The sequence below is a fragment of the Battus philenor genome, unplaced genomic scaffold (assembly GCF_028537555.1).
Source record: "Battus philenor isolate CCGP_79_NKW_IND1 unplaced genomic scaffold, ilBatPhil1.0.hap1 SCAF_29, whole genome shotgun sequence".
NCBI classification, from domain to species: domain Eukaryota; kingdom Metazoa; phylum Arthropoda; class Insecta; order Lepidoptera; family Papilionidae; genus Battus; species Battus philenor.
In genome coordinates this window covers 785430-810540 of record NW_027181692.1, presented here as the reverse complement: position 1 = coordinate 810540, position 25111 = coordinate 785430, and the positions used below count along the sequence as shown (strand labels likewise).

The 25111-nt window shown below is 35.6% G+C and overlaps 1 protein-coding gene across 1 annotated transcript in view; it reads left to right on the top strand.

Moving 5' to 3' along the window:
* LOC137926289 (gamma-interferon-inducible lysosomal thiol reductase-like) overlaps positions 1-24683 on the top strand; it is a 29990-nt gene extending 5307 nt beyond the window's left edge. The window contains exons 2-7 of the mRNA XM_068769888.1: positions 12874-12957; positions 15363-15494; positions 18676-18744; positions 20664-20768; positions 23009-23161; positions 24254-24683. Of these exons, the coding sequence (XP_068625989.1) occupies positions 12880-12957; positions 15363-15494; positions 18676-18744; positions 20664-20768; positions 23009-23161; positions 24254-24343 (627 nt within the window). The 5' untranslated portion in view covers positions 12874-12879 and the 3' untranslated portion in view covers positions 24344-24683. The remainder of the gene's footprint in view (positions 1-12873; positions 12958-15362; positions 15495-18675; positions 18745-20663; positions 20769-23008; positions 23162-24253) is intronic.
* Positions 24684-25111: the final 428 nt, after the last annotated feature.

The following is a 25111-nucleotide window of genomic DNA, read 5'->3' as shown; positions in this document are numbered from 1 at the left end:
AAAAACGTATCGAAACGCTATGTTTCCAAACAGAAGACGCGCGGGTAGGATCCTCGGTCTACTGTGGCGGGTATGTGTTTTTAAATTAAGAACTAAGTTGTTTTAAGTTGAAATCTTTTGAACTTAGCGCCTGGGTGTACCGCGTTTGGAATAGGAGAATAAGCACACTTTCTTGTGGTTTTACATGGTGATAGAGAATGTAATTAGGCAAAACAAAACCGTGTACGGAAGTGTGGCGAGGGATGGGAGGCGATGCGTGAATGTAATGTGGGTGAATGTAATTTGAATGTATGCTGAATGATAGAAAATTTGAAGGATGAAAGAGGGAGGGTGAAGGTAGGAGGGTGTATAATCCTGTTCCGAAAACAAAATGGGGGATGAGTGGTTTTACAAGGTGGTGGGGTGACGTAATTAGGTAAAACAAAACCGTGTATGGAAGTGTGGCGAGGGATGGGAGGCGATGCGTGAATGTAATGTGAGTGAATGTATTTTGAATGTATGCTGAATGATAGAAAATATGAAGGAAGAAAGAGGGAGGGTGAAAGTAGGAGGGTGTATATCCCTGTCCCGAAAACAAGATGGATGATGAGTGGTTTTATAAGGTGATGGGTGACGTAATTAGGCAAAACAAAACCGTGTTCCATACACAGTGTGGCGAGGGATGGGAGGCGATGCGTGAATGTACTGTGGGTGAATGTAATTTGAATGTATGCTGAATGATAGAAAATATGAAGGATGAAAGAGGGAAGGTGTATAACCCTATCCCGAAAACTAGATGGGTGATGAGTGGTTTTACAAGGTGGTGGGGTGACGTAGTTAGGCAAAACAAAACCGTGTACGGAAGTGTGGCGAAGGATGGAAGGCGATGCGTGAATGTAATGAGGCTGAATGTAATTTGAATGTATGCTGAATGATAGAAAATATGAAGGATGAAAGAGGGAGGGTGAACGTAGGAGGGTGTATAACCCTATCCCGAAAACAAAATGGGGGGTGAGTGGTTTTACAGGGTGATGGGTGACGTAATTAGGCAAAACAAAACCGTGTATGTGAGTGTGGCAAAGGAATGGGAGGCGATGCGTGAATGTAATATAATAATGTGGGTGAATGTATTTTGAATGTACGCTGAATGATAAAAAAATATGAAGGATGAAAGAGGGAGGATGAAAGTAGGAGGGTGTATAACCCTATCCCGAAAACTAGATGGGTGATGAGTGGTTTTATAAGGTGATGGGTGACGTAATTAGATAAAACAAAACCGTGTATGGAAGTGTGGCGAGGGATGGGAGGCGATGCGTGAATGTAATGTGGGTGAATATAATTTGAATGTATGCTGAATGATAAAAAATATGAAGAAAGAAAGAGGGAGGGTGAAGGTAGGAGGGTGTATATCCCTGTCCCGGGAATAAGATGGGGGATGAGTTGTTTTAAAATAAAAAAGGATGTACCACAGAGACCTAATCTTCAACCATTACTTTATTCAAACTTCATAGCACACCTCGGCTGTGTGTGTGCTAGTTTATCACTTTTATGTCAAGTATACCCAAAGAGACCGTTTTTAAACAGTTTTATTTAGTTCGACCCGTACGGAATTTGTATATTTGGGTCAAAATTATAAATTTAAATTTAAGCACCTTCCCGTTGTCAGATTGATCTGAAATTTTGGTACACACATTTAATTTAGATGTCAATACTATATAATAAAATCATCACATTATAAATCTAAGATGGCCGCTGAAACAAAATGGCGGATTACATATTTTTCCTTAACCCTGTCAATATGGGTATACTAGTAAAACACGATGTATATGTCAAAATTTAAAATTCAAGATGGACGCCGTTCCAATATGGCGGACTAGGTACATATTCCTCCACAACCACCACAATATGGGTATCAAAAAACCGTTTAATTTAAAAGTTTTTTAAGTGTATTTATTTAAATCATACGTGGAAGTTCACTGTAAGTTAAAAGCCTACAAAATAATGCCTTAATTCCATAATATTCATATTTCATTCATATCCACTATTGAATTGAAAATTGTCATCATATATTTTGTCTAATTCAAGTACGAACTTTTATATCGTATCTATTTATTTATTAACATAAGCAGAAAATAAATTAAAATTACATTAAAATTTACTATATACAACAATGAAGATTTTTTTTTGCAAAAAAATCTCGTAGCGAGATACAGTACCCGGCGATTAATATTGCACATCGACCTTTTGAAAGAGACAATCGGCTAATTTCGGCTTCGTAGAGCTTTATCTCTGTCGCACGAAATACCGTCATACAGTGGATGCCGTCTGACTCCGGCGTTGGTAACGAAAGGTTTAAAGATATCTTTAAAAATGTCTAAACTTATCTGTCATGTATGAAATATTTTTATTTGATTCAGCATATTGTCAAAGGTTATCTGTGGTCTGCTATATTAATAGCAGTTATAACGAATCTAACGGATCTATTTATAGCATTATATGCTATTAACGGGTAAATATGTGTTACCACGCGAGCACATATATGTATCTGACAATAATAGATATATCAGGGGTGGTCAAACTGCGGCTCTTTGAACGATTATTTTTGTCTCCGATCGATTGTCGAATAATTACAATATTTAAATTTATATAACACGCGTCAGCTGCTGCTGGTAAATCGAAACAACATTAGCGAAATACAAACACCAATCGTATGTCACTGGTTTAAATCCCGAAATATCTAATATATAAAATTCTCGTGTCACGGTGTTCGAACTTGAACTCCTCTGAAACGGCTTGACTGATTTTTACCAAATTTAATATGCGTATTCAGTAGGTCTGAGAATCGGCTACTATCTATTTTCTATACCCCTAAGTGATAAAGGTTGTTCACACTTAAAAAAATTTTTTTATTTTTTTAACGAAATTTTTTGTTTTTATTTTTTTATGATACAGCATACAAGAATACATACAACCATAAATTTTCACCCCTCTACGATCAACCCTTATTTTTTATATGTTAATTAAAAACTCTAATTTTTTTTGCAATACAACGTTTGCGTGATCAGCTAGTAATCTTATATAATTCACAATTTATATATTGATTATATATCATTGAAAAGCCGACTTATATTTCATCGCTCCAAACTATCCTCAGTAGTGCTTCCCAAAGTGGTCTATATCGACCCCTAGGGGTCTACGATAACCTGTAAGGGGTCTACGTCAGCGAAAAAAAATTTGGGGGTCCATGAAATGAAAATGGGGGTCCACGATAGTGGATCTCAACGCATACACTGATAGTACCAATTTACTTACATCATACTATCTTATAATATCAAAACATTTACAATATTTATAAAAGTACCTATGAAGTAAAAAATTATTAATATGTTACGTATGTTTTACATAACAGATACAAAATTTTATTTGGAGTAGTTTTAATTTAAATTCACTAAATAAATGTATAAATTAACATGTGTTTTTACTTTAAGCTTTTAACACTAAACTTCACTACAGTTAGAAATTTACAGGAAATCAATATCAGGTAAGTAGGGGGTCTACCCAACACGGAAAAACATGGCAAGGGGTCTACGACACAAAAAAGTTTGGGAAACTCCGGTTTAAACAGATAATTCTTTTTAAAACACTCGCAGATTTGTTTTAAATTGACGGACATTATAAATACGATTATTTAGTAATTTTATATCGAATTAAACACAAGAAATCACAGTAAAATTTTTAGATAAAGTAATGTGCGACGACAGTGCCTGTTGAAGACCTCTAAAGCCTTTTAATTCTGGAGTAGAAATTCCACCAAATGTCTCTATTGGAACAATGTGGAATGACCTATATCAAGAAGTGAACATCCTTCCTATCTTTTTTTTTTATGGCCCCCGCTATTGGGAGCCTTTCGTACCCCTGTTTTGTTTGGGACAGGGACTTTATTTACAAATATTTTTTCATGGTTTTATCTTTATTCTACACTCGCTTTCATTATTCTCAATTTCTTTTATTCTTTCCTTTTATCCTTCACAATAACTTGCAATTTTTTTTGTTATTTCATTCCTCGCTTTCATCGCCATCCTTTCCTCATCTTTTTTACTCTTAGGTGGCTAGGTACAATTTTATTTCTAATCTTTATTTTATTCTTGCATTTCTATCATTATATTTTGATATTACAGATTTGTTTAGATTAGACTTTCCATCCTATCTTGTAGGATATAAGTGTTCATTGTAAATAATTTAAAAGTGTCAATTGATACAAATAAATGAATGTAAATCATATGAAATCATTTCGTCTCTCATTGCTCCGGGCGTCAGCTGTGTCCGCTAAGATCGTTTAGTTAAAGTACAATATACTAATACGATTTAGTGATGTACTGATCGAGAATTTATCGGTTAATCGGTTTTAATAATAAATTATATCGTTTTTTTTACCGTTTTTTATATATACATAAATTCTTATGGTCACCCATAACTCGATGTTTTAATTTCAATTCAAATAAGTGTAAACTGTCGCGGTGATATATGAAATTCATTGGAATGACAGTGTCGCCATCTGTCGAAAATTTGTCATACCAACTAAGAAACCTTCGTGGGATGATGTACAACAAGTTTGCTAAATATTTAATGGAATCAGGCTTTACCTTGCGGAAGTCCATCCTTAGTAAGAAAAGGGCCAATATTTAGCCACTTCCGCACATGCAGTGAGTAGTTGTGCAACAAAGTGCACCGCCCGCCAGCCCGCTGATAAATGCGTGTTTTCACAGAGTGTGTTTGGCACTAATCGGTGTAACATAACTCCTGAAGATGCCCCGTGGAGGGGTGAAACACGTGTTGAGTGATTTAACGGTGGTAGTTGTGTAATTCGCGTTGTTTGCCGCTTGTGCATTTGTCAGCGGGTTTTAAAATTCAATTAATTTCTCTAAGGGTGCAATCATGTTATTGATCGCTTTTACTCAAAAACAATTCTTCGCAAGTATATATATATATATACATATATATACATGTTTTCATTGGAATATCGAGAAAGAGGTCCGACACGGACAAGAAATTACGTAATATCTTGTTACGAGTGTCTTATAGGTGTAAGATAACATCATCAGCGGCGCGTCGAAAAGGGGAATTCCACAGAATTCCATTTCATAGAACATGGTTGCACAGACTTATTAAGACTAGGGGCCACTCGGGCAAATCATGAACTGATGGCGGGCCGGCCGCCAGGAATGTAGGTAATTAAATTTTTTTTTGGTTTTATTCTTGAATAGAATTAAATATGTTTTGGAATGTACGAGAGTATTATTTTTGCTGTCGGCGGGCCACCAGTATTCGACCGGCGGGCCGCGGTCTGTGCATCCATGGTATAGAAGAATAGCGCACCACGGTTTTTCCGCGGTTCTATATTGAATTGCTCCGCTTGTATATATATACAAACACAACATATACACATATATGTACGTAAACGGACACTATTTCGTACGGAACAACTTAGGATTTTTTTTTTAATTATAAAGAAATTAATTTTACTTTTTTTTAATTTTTTTATATGGTCCCCATTTTTGGAGACCTTTCGTTATCCTGCCATGTGTGGGTCAAGGACGTTACATTTCGGATATATGTGTTTTTCTAGATTTTTTTAGACCTTTACAATATCTTTTATGCCTTCCTTTTGTCTTTCGAATAGTCTAATATTTAAACTACGTAATAAAATATGAAATTCCAAAAACTATTCCATAATATAAAATGAAATTGTTACTTGGAAAATATATATACAAGAATTTAAAAATCTTTTTTTTAATTTTAACATATATATAACCAGCTGTAAAAGTTAATCTAGAACTGGCTGATTATACCAGAGCGAGAGGAAGACCTGATGCCAGATGGGCTGACGTGATCGTGGCTGCAGCAGGTCACGGGGGACTCCAAGTTGCCAAAGATAGAGAGAAATGGAAAGATTTGGAAGTGGTTTTTATTGAGGGGATCCATACAAACTTAGTACAAGATAACCATAAACTATATTTAAAGTTACTAGTTTTAAATCATTTGTGTGGAATCAAAATAAAGCTTTATTATAATTAAAATTCAACCGGTAAAATTGTCATGTCATGTCACATCACTAGATTTCTTTAACCTGTCAAATGTCAACTTGCGCGCGCGCCGTATGTGGGGCGAGGTTAAAGAACTCGCGTGGGAAGAACGGTAAACCTATTCTTTGCGACTTCACAACAGTTTAATAGCAAATGTAATTTTTACAACCTCCATAAACATACGTTCATTAATATGTATATGTATAAGGTGGCGCAAAAATAATGTCACAATTTAAAAAGAGATCTGTTTTTTTTTGTCGCACGAAATATAAACAATCACTTAAGTAGTGTGGGACAGAGATAATGCTCTAAGAAGCCGAAATTAGCCGATTGTCGCTTTCCAAAGGTCGATGTGCAATATATATCGCCGGGTACTGTATACTAAATAACAGGTGGCGCAAAAGTAATGTCACAATTTGTACCGGCAGACATTTTGTTATAAATTAAAAAAGAGATCTGTTTTTTATCTCTATCGCACGAAACACAAACTGTCAAATAGGTAGTGCGGAACAGAGATAATGATCTACGAAGTCGTAATTAGCCAATTGTCTCTTTCCAAAGGTCGATGCGCAATATTTATACTGTATAACTAAATAACAGGTGGTGCAAAAGTAATGTCACAATTTGTACCGGCAGCCATTTTCTTATAAATTAAAAAATAGGTGTTTTTTTAAACAAAGTTTATTTAAATGTGTAAAATTAATGTTATTAATTTAAATACTATATATAGTTAAAATATTCACCTTGCGAATTGATATATAAATTGCCTTCGTTTTAAAGAATTTTGATTTGTTGCTCATAATACATCTGGCTGCAAATTGGTGGTTTCCGTGAAAGCATTTAATGCTAAACTTTGGGTGATTCAATCAGTCTAAAACTTTTGTAAATAAAACTGTGTTATTTGAGTTTAAAAAATATTTTAAGTACACCGTATACGAACGATTTAAAAAGATATGGATTTTAACAGAGATAACTTTGTGCTAAAATAACCAAAGACACGACTATATCTATAAGATACACCTGTAGTCATGTCATTGTAGTCGCATTGTCCAGAAACGACGACGGCGAGCAGCGAGCACACTGCAGCTAGTCAATAACAAACCGGTATCGTCGGTAACGAGGTCTGGTCGTGCGTTACAGTGGACACCAATCCACAATCATTCCATACAGACGCGATGCTGGAGTTCCTTCTGCTAATTCTTCTCTTTTAGCTTCATCATCAACTGATCAAGCCAAAGTACTGCATTCTTTATATCAGAATGCTAAGCGGGTATCAACGAATCAGCCCAAAATGAGGTCCCCTCGTGGGGCACCATGACCCTAATCAATCCATGCGTCCACCATAGCGATATAATCCTGATAGAGTACGTATCGGCCTGATCCAAGACTCCGAAGAGTCTTTGACCTTCAGTACTTTTAAATAGGTCTTAGATTAGGCGCCCTCTGCCGCCTCGGAATATTTAAATTCCATTTGGGCAGCGGTGATAGTCCGTTTCAAGTGGCAGTAAGTAGACTACATAACGTATAATAGATGAACGCCAAGACTTTAAGGTTTTAAAGGTAAGTATGGCGTCCACAAGGCGTATTGCGCCCTGAGTGTCAAAAGATTAGATGCAAGACGATTTTATTCAGTCTTATTAGAATATATATATATATATATATATATATATATATATATATATATATATATATATATATATATATATATATATATATATATATATAACTATAGTGAGGTTTGTTATATTTGTTAAAAGTAAATATGGAAACGCCGACATTACATCGTTCTCTACAACTGTTTACATACAGGGTGATTGGTTATAGCTACAAAGGAATAAAAGTGTAGCTAATTTTTTTTGTTTTTTATGGCTCCCGCTATTTTTTTTTTTTTTGTAAATACCCCTATTTTCCTTATTAATTATATATTTTCCTTATTAATTCTTCTATCTTTCTCTATTGCTCTGTTCTACTTTTATTCCTCATTTCTTATTACATTATTTTGGCTCCCGCTATTGGGGACCTCTCCTTCCACCCCCTACTTAATTGGCTTGTTTATTTTAGTTTAGTTGTTTAATTGGGTTGGTGTAAAATAGGGTTTTGTATTTCTTAATAATTTTTTCACTAGAATTTTTATTTTCGTTCTTGTCTTCCATAGTACACAATGTCTTTTTTTTCTCCTTCTATCATTCTACAAGTCTATCTCCCTTTCTCAATCATTCCATTACTTTCGTAGATCCTCAAACACTTCAGTTATCTAATTTCTATTACAGTATCACAGTTTTAATTAAGTAAAGCTATTTACAATCAACCTGTATATGTGATCAATCTAAAAATCAATTTATATGTAACAGACCAATATCTGTCAATACAAAGTGTACAGGAACAGATACTAAATAAAAAAACTTTAAAACATTTTTACTATATTATCATATTTTTATACAGGTATACCATATATAAATTGAAAGTAAATGTGATATACATTCATTCTTTTAAACAATATATAGTTAAATATATTGTTTAAAGTAATATATAGTTAAAACGTCACTTATATATATATATATATATGTCTAGGTTAAAAGTTAATCTACCGTCATTAAAATCGAATGAACCAACTCCATCTAGCGACAGTCATACGAAACATATCAACACTAAATCGAGATTTAGAAAGGCTGTATAGAAAGCTTGCCTTCGTATAGCAACGACTCGAGAAAGTTGAAAGTTAACAGATGTTATATCCGGTAATAAAGGTTTAAGGTGGAAAAATATAGCGTAAATATAGTTTGTGGCGCTAGTAGCGCAGCGGTATAGGAATGCGATTTGAGATCGTGAGTCGCTGGTTCGATTTACGAGATACAAACTTATATAATTCACACTATTTGTATTAATTATATAGGATTGCTTCTAGAGCAGTGATTCCCAAAGTGGTCTATATTGACCCCTAGGGAGTCTATGACACCCTGCAAGGGGTCTACGTCTGCGAAAAAAAATTTGGGAGTCCATGAAATGAAAATGGGTGTCCACGATAGTGGATCTCCACACATACACTGATAGTACCTATTTACTTACATCATACTATCTTATAATATCAAAACATTTACATTATTTATAAAAGTACCTATGAAGATAAAAAGAAACAGACTGGACATCATTAGCCGAGGAGATTTAAGATTAATCCTCACAAAATTGACGCCATATGATAATTTATTATTAAAGCATCAGGTTCAATTTTCTCACTAAAAATATTAACTTATTGCTTATGTTATTTTATTTATAGTTTATTTTATGTTACGTATATTTTACATAACAGATACAAAATTTTATTTTGAGTAGTTTTAATTTAAATTCAATTAATAAATGTATAAATTAACATGTGTTTTTACTTTAAGTTTTTAACACTAAACTTCACTACAGTTAGAAATTTACATGAAATCAATATCAGGTAAGTAGGGGGTCTACCCAATACGGAAAAACATGGCAAGGGGTCTACGACACAAAAAAGTTTGGGGAACTCTGTTCTAGAGGATGGTCAGTAGTGTCCTCTGCGTACCATAATACCACACTGCGATCGCCAATCCACCTGCCAGGCGTGGCGATTATGGTATAGTAATAGGTCGACAAGTTTTTTATTTAATCACCCCGTTTTTGGGACCTCTTGTAAACCCTGAGGATAGGAACTATTTTGGTTATAATTTTTTTTGAGGTTATGTTTTCTGATGGATCAACATTCGTTATGGTCCACTAGGAAGACGAAGGGGAGAGAGAATGCTTCCTCAGCTACTGCAGGAAGGTGGTAATAAATGCAATAGGTAAAAATAAAACGAACACTAAAATATAGAAATAAAAGGAATAGTAGTACCAAAAATAGTGTAATAAATAGTAGAATATAAGATGATAATTACAAAGAAAATACGTGTTAAATATTTGAACAATAAATAATGTTGCAAAATAAAAAAGTAAGGAAACCTAGAATGTAGTGGTTGAGGATGGATGTATGGCTAATGGAATGAAAGAGAAAGACTGGGAAAATTGTAGAATGAAAGAAACAGTACGACAGATAAGATGATATATGAAAGAGAAGAATGATAATAATAAAAAATATGAATAAATTACTAGAATTAAAAAGTCCCTGTCCCGCACGAGATAGGGGAACGAGAGGTCCCCAACAGCGGGGACCATAAAAAGAAAAAAAAAAGGAAGGTGATGTGACCTTAATACGATTCCTTTTACTTTTATCTCATAGATAGACTGAAAAAGGAACAGATAGTAGATGTAGGTTAAATCAATTTCATTCTTAATTGCTATTGTCTGCCATTTTTATTAGTATTCTACAGACTGCATATTTCAGAATATGCGTCCCTCTCGCACACTTTAAGAAAGGAGTGCCGCAATAGCTGTCGAACTGCGTAATACACCTATCCCCCGATTTACACGGTACTTGTTTTACACGTTTTCGCTTTTACACGGTTTTCCAAATAAGTTTTTTTTTTGTTTATATTTCTGCTTAAAACATCGAATCGGCACAAATAACTTGGAGTGATGAAAGTGAATTCGAACCTTCGATTCCGAAAAAAAGAATGAGAGTAATTTCTGTCAGTGATAAAAAATAATAAAACACCTTTGGTTTTATTTTTCGTTCTTCTGTTTAATGTATTGTAATTAAATAAAAATTAAACAGTGTTTCCGTAATATATTAAATATTTTAACTTGTCAGTGCATTTTATTTTCTGCGAGCTTTTCGATTTACACGGTTTTGACTTGAAAATTTTTAATTTTCGATTTACACGTTTTTCTTAGGAACACATCTGCCGTGTAAATCGGGGGATAGGTGTATTTTAACTTTGGACATCACTAAACTTTAAAGATATAGCATCGGCGAAAATATGTCTGCTTTTATCGGTGTTATACATACAGCATGTTTCAGAATGTGCGTTGGAATTACGTCAAATAAATCCGCCATATTTCTTGCATCGGACAACAAGACGGTTGAAATTCCTTCCACCCGCACTATTTGTTTTGTTAATACTTTTATATTGCGTTACATGGAGTGAAATAACTTACCGGCGTCATTATTTCTGGCTAGATATACCTTGGGAGTCTTCCAGTCAAGTGTTAAAAGTATTTAATGGAATCAAGCGTTACCTCGCGGAAGTCCATCCTAAGTAAGAAAAGGACCAATATTTAGCCACTTAAGCACATGCAGTGGTAGTCGTGCAACAAAATGCACCGCCCTCCAGCCCGCTGATAAATGCGTATGCGGCAAACAATGCTAATCACACAACCGCCACTCGTGTAAAACATGCACAACCAATTCTGCATCATCCTGTGTATAACACAAAAAAATAGTAGTACAGATAATAAACACAAAATACACAAATTGGTTATACCGTCATTCGTAACACTAACCTTGTTTCCGATGCACGCAAAAAAAAAACAAAAACAAACATGGCGTCCGTTAGTCTGACGTTTGACATTAGCAGCGCGGGAAAATATTACGCAATTAATTCGAATAATGTTAATTTTGAAATCGACAAATTATATATTACTAGAAATTAGGTGAAATTTTTCCTTTTTAATTTTTGATACACCCTTTTGTATTCCAACATAAATATATAACGTTTTTATTTATTTTTTTCAAATTTTGGAACACTCTTTTGTATTATTACATAAATATATTATATGACATTTTTTTTAATTTTGGTACACCCTTTTTTATTCTAACATAAATATATGATATTTTTTTAATTTTGGTACACCCCTTTGTATTCTAACATAAATATATGACATTTTTTTTTTAAATTTTGATACACTGTTGAGTATTCAAACATGAATATATGACATTTTTTGTTTTTAAAAACACTCGTTCGATTGTTTGCCTTGGCCTATATACATCCACTTCAAGGCCTAGGCCCTCCACTAAAGATATCTGTGGGGTATATACCTCAATCGCCACTTTTTGATTTGCGATCGCATTTTGGTATTATGGTACGCAGAGGATGCTACAGCGTATATCAGAAACTTGTTTGTTATCTGTGGCAATCCTATATAATTAATGTAAAAAGTGTAAACACATTTGTGCTCCCATCTACCACAGCTGTTTGTAAATAAATTACATAGTGTTTTAACGTTCTATTCGCAGCCGCGAAACCTTCAAATGTCACTTGGTCAGCAATGTAAGCTAGGTCAAAAAAAATTTGGTCGTTCAAAGATCGTTATGGTGCGCATGCGCTGCATCCAGAGACATTCCACGAAAATGTCGTCGCTCTTTCGGAAGGTTACGTGGTCATTGTAAATGGTGCATCCTATATCTACTCGTAATATATAAAATATCCATGTCACAATGTTAGTTACCGTACTCCTCCGAAACGGCTCGACCGATTTTTACCAAATTTTATTTGCGTATTCAGTAGGTCTGAGAATCGGCTACTATATATTTTCCATACCCCTAAGTAATAAGGGTTGTTCACTCTTAAAAAATTTTTGTCGATTTTTTTTTGATACAGCATATAAAAATACATACAACTCTAAATTTTCACCCCTCTACGATCAACCCTTGATTTTTATTTGTTAATTAAAAACTTTTTTTTCGCAAAATAACGTTTGCGGGATCAGCTAGTATATTTATATATATATGTGTGCGTGTGCGTGTGTGTGTGTGTGTGTGTGTGTGTGTGTGTAACTTTGACTATGTCGTCGGTCCACTAGTGGGCGGCTTGCCCACGCCACGTCTACCCGCTCATGGTCACCACGAGGTCAAGCAGCTAATTACACTTTTAATTTCGACGTTTTACAACATTCGTCTTTTCTGTTCCAGTACAAGATGAAAACTCTTCTGGTTTTTGTTCTGGCCGCCATCTTGTGCGGTGTATGGGCCAAGAGCAAGAGGGATGATAATAAGGTGAGTCTTAAGTGATTTCTTTTAATTTAATGACGTCAAACACTCATGACGTGTGTGCTTCTGTTTTTTCACCGGTATTTCAGTGTTATTGTAATAAAAATTATAGGCTTTCAATTTCAGGCTCCAATAACAGGTTACGATGTGATATCATTGTCATTTCAACCATGGGACGCCCACAGGTGGACAAAGACCTCTGCTTTAACCCTTAGTAGCCTGATTTACGAAAGTGATTTTTTTTTATATTACTGTGTTTGCTTGAGGGTCTAGATGAGGGGAAAAATAGATTTTTTTTTAATTTCGTTAGAAAGAATATTATACAACAGTAAAATACATACAGCCAACCTATTAAAAACTAATAGTAATGTGAACATTCGGTTTAAAAGATTGGTATCAAAATTGAAACTCTAGGTCATTAAGGGTTAATCTTTATAATTTTATGTATATAATTGGTGTAACATTACTCCTGAGGATGCCCCGTGGAGGGGTGAAACACTTGAGTGATTTAACGGTGGTAGTTGTGTTTCCCATTGTTTGCCGCATGCGCATTTATCAGCGGGCTGGCGGGCGGTGCACTTTATTGCACGACTACTGCTACATAGCGGAAGTAGCTATATACAGTAATAAATGTACAAAGAAAGTATGTCCCTGTTCATAACAAAATAGGGGGTGGAACGAGAGGTCTAGCGGGGGCCACAAAAAAATCATGTGTCAAACAATAATCAAGGGGTCTTTTAGATCTCCTAACGATATATTTCTCCGCGCAGGTAAAGATCGCAGTTTACCCTCCCGGGGGCCAAAAAAAATTTGCGTCAAACAAAAATCATGAGGTCTTTTAGATCTCCTAACGATATATTTCTCCTCGCAGGTAAAGATAGCTGTTTACCCTCCCGAGGGCCACAAAAAAAAATTGCGTCAAACAAAAATCAAGGGGTCTTTTAGATCCCCTAACGATATATTTCTCTGCGCAGGTAAAGATAGCTGTTTACCCTCCCGAGGGCCACAAAAAAAAATTGCGTCAAACAAAAATCATGAGGTCTTTTAGATCTCCTAACGATATATTTCTCTGCGCAGGTAAAGATCGCTGTTTACCCTCCCGAGGGCCACAAAAAAAATGCGTCAAACAAAAATCAAGGGGTCTTTTAGATCCCCTAACGATATATTTCTCTGCGCAGGTAAAGATCGCTGTTTACCCTCCCGAGGGCCACAAAAAAAATTGCGTCAAACAAAAATCAAGGGGTCTTTTAGATCTCCTAACGATATATTTCTCTGCGCAGGTAAAGATCGCTGTTTACCCTCCCGAGGGCCACAAAAAAAATGCGTCAAACAAAAATCAAGGGGTCTTTTAGATCCCCTAACGATATATTTCTCTGCGCAGGTAAAGATCGCTGTTTACCCTCCCGAGGGCCACAAAAAAAAATTGCGTCAAACAAAAATCAAGGGGTCTTTTAGATCCCCTAACGATTTATTTCTCTGCGCAGGTAAAGATCGCTGTTTACCCTCCCGAGGGCCACAAAAAAAAATTGCGTCAAACAAAAATCAAGGGGTCTTTTAGATCCCCTAACGATATATTTCTCTGCGCAGGTAAAGATCGCTGTTTACCCTCCCGAGGGCCACAAAAAAAAATTGCGTCAAACAATAATCAAGGGGTCTTTTAGATCCCCTAACGATTTATTTCTCTGCGCAGGTAAAGATCGCTGTTTACCCTCCCGAGGGCCACAAAAAAAAATTGCGTCAAACAATAATCAAGGGGTCTTTTAGATCCCCTAACGATATATTTCTCTGCGCAGGTAAAGATCGCTGTTTACCCTCCCGAGGCCCACAAAAAAAAATTGCGTCAAACAAAAATCAAGGGGTCTTTTAGATCCCCAAACGATATATTTCTCTGCGCAGGTAAAGATCGCTGTTTACCCTCCCGAGGGCCACAAAAAAAAATTGCGTCAAACAAAAATCAAGGGGTCTTTTAGATCTCCTAACGATATATTTCTCTGCGCAGGTAAAGATCGCTGTTTACCCTCCCGAGGGCCACAAAAAAAAATTGCGTCAAACAAAAATCAAGGGGTCTTTTAGATCCCCTAACGATATATTTCTCTGCGCAGGTAAAGATCGCTGTTTACCCTCCCGAGGCCCACAAAAAAAAATTGCGTCAAACAAATATCAAGGGGTCTTTTAGATCTCCTAACGATATATTTCTCTGCGCAGGTAAAGATCGCTGTTTACCCTCCCGAGGGCCACAAAAAAAAATTGCGTCAAACAAATATCAAGGGGTCTTTTAGATCTCCTAACGATATATTTCTCTGCGCAGGTAAAGATCGCTGTTTACCCTCCCGAGGGCCACAAAAAAAAATTGCGTCAAACAAATATCAAGGGGTCTTTTAGATCTCTTAACGATATATTTCTCTGCGCAGGTAAAGATCGCTGTTTACTACGAGGCGCTTTGCCCGGACAGCAAGCGATTTGTGACGTCACAGCTGGCGCCAGTGTGGCGTGACTTCCGCGGCGCCGTCAAGGTCAAACTGGTGCCTTACGGGAAGGCCACTGTGAGTACATCTTTCTTTTATCTAATATATAAAATTCTTGTGTCACGGTGTTCGAACTTGAACTCCTCTGAAACGGCTTGACCGATTTTTACCAAATTTTATATCCGTATTCAGTAGGTCTGAGAATCGGCTACTATCTATTTTTCATACCCTTAAGTGATAAGGGTGGTCCACCACTAAATTTTATTTTTAATTTTTTAGACAATTTTTTTGGTTTTTATTTTTTTATGATACAACATACAAAAATACATACAACCCTAAATTTTCACCCCTCTACGATCAACCCTTATTTTTAAATTGAAAATTAAAAATATTTTTTTTGCAAAACAACGTTTGCGGGATCAGCTAGTTATTATACATTTATTTCACAGTGATCATATATGTATATCATTAGATAGAAGTTTTCCCGGACGCTATCTCAGCCTACCGCGTGTCTTCAGTGTCGAGGTGGACGCGGTCTTGGTCCAGCTCTTTGCGGGGCACGGGGGGTTTTCTGAGTACCTTCACAGGTTCAAGATGAAGGAGGACCCCTCGTGCTTCTGTGAACCAGGCGTGGACCAGACCGTGGTCCACCTGATAGCCCACTGTTCCGCGTTTGGAGGACTCCGAGTCGGCTCCGAATGCCTAACCGGCAATGAATAAACTAGAAAAATGTTTACCTTTTTTGTAACCAGAAATACACGTAAAAATTTATATAAATTTATTATTCTGTTTAAAAAAAAGCACAACACACTACGTAATTGAAACTGAACTCTTAAAATTAGCAAAACAAAGTGAAAATAAAACTGTATTCAAGTTGCGTTGATTTTTAGTTAGAAAGGGAATCCCCGAGTTTTGATGGCATGGCGCAATTAGAAACAAGTGTTGCCATCTTTTAGAAAAAAAAGAAAATTTCAAAAAAAATTAGACTCGAACCCAAAACACCTCAAAAATCTAACGACGCACAGTGAAAATTAGTGCTAATTAAGCAGCGACGCAACTTCGATAAAAACGCAAAACGAAACGACGCAAAGCGAGGTATATATATATATATATATATATATATATATATATATATACACGCATGGGATACACCATTTACAATAAGAAAAGAAAAAGTATACAGCGAAGCCATTTCAAACATGCGAAATCTGCAAATAGCATTGGGGCAGCATTGACACTCCGATCCAAAAAAATTGACATTATAATATTTTCATAAACGTATTGAATAGCAAAAGTCAACGTTTAAATTACAATAAATTAATATATCTACACAAAAAGTAAACCAATTAAACCAATTTTCTTTTAATATCGTTTAAAAATAAATTACAGATTAAAAATCTATTTCAGACATCTTTATGTCATTTATACAATGACATTTAATAATTATATAAATAATTTGCATTTTATGAATTTTGTTATCGATTTGCTGACGCTTTTACGTATTGCGACTTATTTAATTAAAAAAAAAAACATGGATCTACATAAATTAATTACTAATTAAACGTGTTTTAATATTACGTAATACAGGTTTATCATTTATTTTTAACATGTTTCCTCTTTACTATAATTAGTTATTAGATTTGTACATAAATTGAATATATTTTCACGTATTTTAAAATGATTTCAATTTTAATAATACTACGTTTGTGATGTTGGCAATATAAATAAATACATTTAAAAAACTTTTAAGTTAAACGGTTTTTGATACCCATATTGTGGTGGTTGTGGAAAAATATTTACCTAGTCCGCCATATTGGAACGGCGTCCATCTTGAATTTTAAATTTTGACATAATCATCGTGTTTTACTAGTGTAGCCCTTTGATTTGATACCCATATTGTGGGGGCTAAGGAAAAATATGTAATCCGCCGCCATCGGCGGCCATCTTAGATTTATAATGTTATTGATTTTATTATATTGTATTGTCATCTAAATTAAATGTTTGTACCAAATTTCAGATCAATCTGACAATGGGAAGGTGCTTAAATTTCAATTTCTAATTTTGACCCAAATAAATAAATTCCGTATGGGTCGAACTAAATAAAACCGTTTAAAAACATTTCTGAGGTTATATGTACATATTATTAAATAAATATTATAGCATGGTAGTTTATGTTTGATCTAAATGTGTGGAACTTGGTTTGATGACATATTTACATGGTGGATATTATAATGTATACAAAATTGTTAAATTTCATTTAAAACAGCAACTGTTGAGTTTCTGTCTGTCTGTTAGAGCAGCGCTAGTCGGCGGCAGCTTGCTGCTTGTAATGTTACAAATAATCGACGATACAAAAGCGCGTGTGAATTACTTGAAAAAGTAAGAAAAGGACCAATATTTAGCCACTTCCGCACATGCAGTGGTAGTCGTGCAATGAAATGCACCGCCCGCCAGCCCGCTGATAAATGCGTATGCGGCAAACAATGCGAATCACACAACCACCAAATCACTCAACACGTGTTTCACCCCTCCACGGGGCATCTTCAGGAGTTATGTTACACCGATTAGTGCCAAACACAGAGTCAGACATGTGCATGTGCGGAAGTGGCTAAATATTGGTCCTTTTCTTACTTAGGATGGACTTCCGCGAGGTAACGCCTGATTCCATTAAATTACTTGAAAAATATATATTTTTAATTTGAATAGATTTACAAGACTGGAAAATGGATTTAGTGATTTGTGAGCTATGTCAGCCGTCTGCTATATTCAGAATGAATGTTAAAAGATATCGCCCAGTTTTTTTCTTGCATATTATTTTTCATTTATTTCTCTTATGTACATATTTTAATACATTTCTATATAGAACTAGCTGATCCCGCAAACGTTGTTTTGCAAAAAAAATATTTTTAATTTTCAATTTAAAAACAAGGGTTGATCGTAGAGGGGTGAAAATTTAGGGTTTGTATGTATTTTTGTATGTTGTATCATAAAAAAATAATAACAAAAAATTTCGTCAAAAAAATAAAAAAAAATTTTAAGGGTGAACAACCCTTATCACTTAGGGGTATGAAAAATAGATATTAGCCGATTCTCAGACATACTAAATACTCATATAAAATTTGGTAAAAATCGGTCAAGCCGTTTCAGAGGAGTTCAAGTTCGAACACCGTGACACGAGAATTTTATATATTAGATGGATTGCGAAATATTTGACAGTTATTATTGATGATATTTTAAATTGAAATTGATTGTTTTTTAGCACGACAAGATAAACGGAAAATGGGAATTTACGTGCCAACATGGTCCTGATGAGTGTTACGGGAACAAGGTATGTTGACTTTTGTTGATATTTATCAGCGGGCTGGCGGGCGGTGCACTTTGTTGCACGACTACCACTGCATGTGCGGAAGTGGCTAAATATTGGTCCTTTTCTTACTTATGGACTTTCGCAAAATAACGCCTGATTGCATTAAATAAAAGCATATAACTCTATTTAAGGGAACGTTCACAATAAAGATGATTGCAAATTATTCGTTTTAATTTTATGCTTTTTTAATGGCGCCCATTATTGAGGGCCTTTCGTTCCTCCATCTTATTTGTGGGACATGTATATCTTTCACAAATTTTCTACTCTCTCTCTCACACCCTTTAAAATTTCTATCTCTCTCTCTCTCATCTCTTGTAATTTTAATTAATTACATTTCCAATCGAATATTTTCGTTTTTGTTTCCTTCAATGTTTCTATTACGTGTTACTTCATATAATAATATTATAATTATTTCATTTTCTAAACAACTGTTTCTTCTCAACATTATAAATATGTCAATATATTATAATGTATTCTTACATTGGTTTCATTACGCTTAATTACAATTACTTAGGATGGACTTCCGCAAGGTAACGCCTGATTCAATTAAATAAATAAGTTGACTTTTATTTAGACGCCTTCACATTTGATCACCAACTTCCCTGATGATAAGCGACGATATTTTCGATGAACGCAATAAATAGGTACCTCACTCTGACTCTTAAGACACCTGGCTTTTCGAAAAATAAACTGGATTCTATACTCTGGCTTAAAAATCGTAGAGTCGAAATGCTTAATTTTAATGGCTCCTTCTTTCTCCTTCTTTCTTTTAAGCTGATGGATGCCCATTGCAAGACAAGCATTCCCTAAACATCGTCACAATAATTTGTTTTGAGCTGCTCGCTTCCAGCAAGTTCCCACTTAACTATATCGTTATACCACTAGTGGGAAGCTTACCCACGCCGCGTGTGCATGTGCACAGGCAACTGCCACTTTAGACGATTAATTCTTCGAGTCGTGTCAGTAATCTTTGTCCTTCTGCGGATTTATGATTCGATCTCGCAGCGAAATTCATATGTAATTCATGTTTATTGTTTCCAAAGAATGGTCTGCAGTAGAAGTGTAAGTGGAATCCTCTGCGTACTATAATATCACACTGATCACCAACCCGTCTGCCAAAAGGCGATCATGGTGTATGGAGGGATATATATATATATATATATATATATATATATATATATATATATATATATATATATATATATCTTTGGTGAAAGCGTTGCAGTGGGTCTCTATGAGCTGAAACAATGATTTAAATCAGAGTTCTCTAAACTTTTTTGTGTCGTAGACCCCTTGCCATGTTTTTACGTGTTGGGTAGACCCCGTACTTACCTGATATTGATTTCCTGTAAATTTATAACTGTATTTGTAGAGTGACGAATTGAACAAGTCAGTGCAAGGTAGCGAAGCTCTGAGACTGCGACTCTCAGGTTTTTACAAGTTCAAAATGTATTGCGACCACAAAGCGAATACCAACATCCTACAACTTACACAATTTTATAAACATATATAATATTTTATTTACTTCATAGGTACTTTTATAAATAATGTAAATGTTTTGATATTATAATATAGTATGATGTAAGTAAATAGGTACTATCAGTGTTTGTGTTGAGATCCACTATCGTGGACCCCCATTTTCATTTCATGGACCCCCAAATTTTTTTCGCTGACGTAGACCCCTTGTAGGTTTTCATAGACCCCTAGGGGTCGATATAGACCACTTTGGGAATCACTGGTTTAAATCATAGGACGTCAACTGCTGAATTTCACTAAAACCTGCTGAAAGCTTGTATCCAGCGATTTCAAAGTATTTTGTCCACTTTGTCCACAATTGGGCATCAGATAATGATGATTTATATATACGTGATCATTCACAGCTGCAAGCCTGCATCCTGAAGGACCGAAGCCTCCAGGATACAGATAAGATGGAGATGGTGCTGTGCTTGATGGGCAACGCGAGTCCCGACAAAGCCCTGGACACGGTAAGTACAAAAGAAGTTAATAATGAACCTTTTTGGACCTCTAGTGGAGCAATAGTGATCATACTGGAACTTTCTACGACGTAATTAGGTTCATTTAAAACTTAAATCCAGGTGGTACCAGGTCTAAGGTGTGTAGATATTTAGAAATTCAAGATCACCTGAGGAAGATTTAGGAGAAGATAGGTCATCTGTCTTAACTGACGCACTGTAATAATTAAATAAATATTTATTTCAAATAATGTTTACTTAGGTATATATAGTGAGAGGCCGGTCTCGCGCCGGCGCGAGATCCTACCGACAAAATTACATGAGATAGTACGACGTCAGCATCGCGCGAAGTAACATGCTAAAATGTCGGCACTGCGTATTTTTTAATTTTAATTACCTTATATATGCAAATAATATTTAATTATTAACATTTGAATTCAAGTAAATGAACAAAGAAAAAGTTGGCTATAGAAAAATGGGAGTCATTCAGAAATCACTTCCATTTTTCAAATATAGTCCAGTAGCGACCTCATCGTATACATATGTTAACCTCTTTGGTAGATTTATAATAAATATTCTAGAAAAATCTATGGCAGAGGTTTTTTATACCGCGTGGTGTACGTAAAGAAATATTTATATTTTTTATTTATAAATTTCTTTCAAAGTTTGTTACTATTTATATAGAAGTAAATGAAAATGAGAGAATAATCAGAAAGGTTATTCCGTGTAAGATTAAAAAGCATTATTTATAATTGAAATCAAGGTAAAAAACCACTAATATCTAAGGAGCGTAAATAAAAAAAAAACTTAATATATCGAACAGCTAGCGCGTGGAACATGCTATATAACAGTAGCAATAATATTTTAACTGTTGTCGCGAATGTTGTGCACTGGATACATGTACACAAGAGTGTGTATGGCAAAATAAACGCTAATATTAAGTATTATCTTAAGTGAGTTTTGATATTAAGCGACTTTTTAAATTAGTGTTAAAGTTAGAGTGTATGACATATTAAACCATAAGTAATATAGCCTTTTAATAAAATTTTGTTACCAACTTATATTCTATGGACTCACTGGATCCTGAAATAAAAATTATTCATTCATAAAAAACCGGCGCGTGGCATATATGGTCGCGTGGATTTTGTATCTGGTTCAAATTTATAAGCGACAGCGTTTTTGGAATAAATGTCATGATCTAAGATATTTTAACATTTGGTATCTGGTCCAACTTTATAAGCGATAGCATTTTTGAATCAATGTCATGACGTTAAGATAATTTAAGATTTGGTATGTGATTCAACTTCATAAGCGACAGCGTTTTGAATCAATGTGATGGTTTAAGATATTTTAACATTTGGTATCTGGTCCAACTTTATAAGCGACAGCGTTTTTGAATCAATGTGATGATTCAAGATATTTTAAGATTTGTGTATCTGGTTCAACTTTATTAGCGACAGCGTTTTTAAATCAATATGATGGTCCAAGGTATTTTAACATTTGGTATCTGGTCCAACTTTAAAAGCGACAGCGTTTTTTAATCTATGTGATGGTCCAAGATATTTTTCATTTGGTATCTGGTTCAACTTAATTAGCGACAGCGTTTTTGAATCAATGTCATGGTCTAAGATTTTTTAACATTTGATATCTGGTTTAACTTTATAATCGACAGCGTTTTTGAATCAATGTGATAGTCGAAGATATTTTGAAATTTGTATCTGGTTCAACTTTATAAGTGACAGCGTTTTTGAATCAATGTGATGGTTTAAGAGATTTTAACATTTGGTATCTGGTTCAACTTTATAAGAGACAGCGTTTTTGAATTAATGAGATGGTTCAAGATATTTTAACATTTGGTATCTGGTTCAACTTTATAAGCGACAGCGTTTTTGATTAAAATCAAAAGTTATGGTTCAAGAAATTTTAAGAGCAATTTTAATTGTCAATACTTTGACATAATTATTGTGTTCATAATATTTTACTGTGACCACATAGTAGAAGTTTTATTAATTTAGCAATAAAAACCAACTACGTAATGTCGATACTTTGATATAATATACAATTATTGCACAGGGTATTAATAATGCAAATTTTCTCCATTTAGGCCAGGTTCGAAATGTTGGTTCTTCCGAGAAGAACCTGACGATGTAATGAAGAACCTTGAAATAAATAATTATACATTTACAAGCAGCATCGAGGTACGGTGATACAGATGTTACATCTCCGATATATTCCATCACCGTTTCTTCCAGTGCCTGGACCAGGTGAAGAAGTCCGCGAGCTCCGACAAGCTGAAGCGTTGCGCAGCTGGTGAACAGGGTGATGCACTCCTGGCTGCGTACGGAGACAAGACGGATGCCGTGCAGCGCCCACTGTCCTTCGTACCAACTGTCATCATCAACGAGGTTCCATAATTTTATCATCATTTTAACCCTAGGATGACCAATGAACATATATTTTCTCCTAGCCTCTCCTGATGTCTTTCAGCGACCTTAAGGTCTATCTACTCCTCAAAGTAAAGCCTTTTTTACTCCACGGTTGTCGGTACTAGTGACAAGCTGACCTTCATTGCCACCTTCATCAATGAAGTTCCACAACTTTATCATCATTATCATTTTAGCCGTTAGACTTCAACTCTTCAACATGGTGACCATGCTTTTAGATTTTCAATAGGATCTGTTAGAAGCGAGCCGTCAGTGGGCGGACGTCATCCGCTGCGTGTCGATCCAAAGTCTCCTCACCATAAAACCCCAACCGTCTCTTCTGCCCCCGCCACATCAACGTACCTTTTACTCACAAATCTATCTAAATTTTTTTATTCAAATACCCTCTTGGAGTTGTGGCTGTCAAACTTTGTGCCACGCCCTTTTTTTTTGGTTTCGGTGGGGGAAATCTTCCGGTATTCAAGATGCCCTGCCTCTGGGGGGAGGACAGGCATATGTGGGATTCCTGCCCACTAAAACCCCCCCCCCGGTGGTCGCCCTCTGCGCTATACGGGGGACCGCGGTATCTCCCGGTCAGGGATCACCACGCGGTCTTCGCTCGCGCCGTGCTATTTTAGATAGCCCGTCTCGGGGTATGCGTGGATACGCTACCCCCGAAACCCTCGAGGTGCTATCACGATGGTTATGCCACGCCCTACCTTATCCTTTCTAAAAATTCTTACGCCTATTACGCCTCTATTTGATATATATATATATATTAAAGCGAAAGGGTTCAACTCGTGTCGAGTCCACTTTCGAATGTGGGGCGTGGGCCCCGTGTCGGGAAAAACCACTAAGACTTGAGATGTCTAAGTTGAGGTTGCAAGACAAATGAGGATCTTGGGGAAAATGTACTATGTCTGTTTCTCTGGCGTGGTACATCCCACAGTCCATCAACAGCTGGACAAGTGGTACCCGGTTGCAAACTAGGAACTTCTTTCCGCACTCCTCACTACCACGGACTGTGATCAATATTACGTCATCTGTGTAAAACTTTGCTGTATCCTGTTACAGAAGTTCGATCAGGCTGTCCAGGACGAGGCGGTGAACGACCTCCGTGCGGTCGTATGTCGCGTCGCCACCACCAAACCCGCCGCCTGCTGACAATCGTCACCACCAGACATACCACTTAAAAAGTAAGATATATTACACTTACCGTTCGATAGATGGCGTTGTAATAAAATTTATTTCTACCCTCAAATTTTTTTTACAGATTAAGTACAATTATCACTTTTGCTAGTAATATTGTTTATATAAATACAGTATGTTACATTTTAATGCGATTTAAATATGACAATGTTATTATAAAATGAACTTAATGCTCATAGTGTTGAAGTACAATGTTCAATAAACACTGTACGTAAATATCACAAGACTAAATCGACAATAATTAGTTTTAAGGAACTTGTAATGTTTTTTTTATATATTAAATTAAGTACTTATGTATAGTTGATTTATTTACAAACCTACCCACGGCTAGAGGTCCCGATATGGCTAGACCCTATCCTGATACAGACTAGCTTTCTAACCTATTTCTATATTTAAAATCCACAGGATGATTATTTATAGGTGTAAAAGGTTTAGATATAGGATATAGTTTAGATATAGGTTTAGATAGCGGAACTAGTTTCTTTAATAATTCTACTTTGTATTATGCCTAGCTTATGTCGGTAAAGCAGTGTTTGTTTCACCTTGACGCTCCATAGATGGCGCTGTCAACAACGGTGTTAAGCTCCTGTCTATTTCTATATTTAAAATCTACAGGATGATTAGTTATAGGTGTAGCAGCTTTAGATATCTGACGAAACTAGTTTCTTTAATAATTCTATTTAGAATAGTGCCGCCCTTATTTAATGTCGGTAAAGCAGTTGC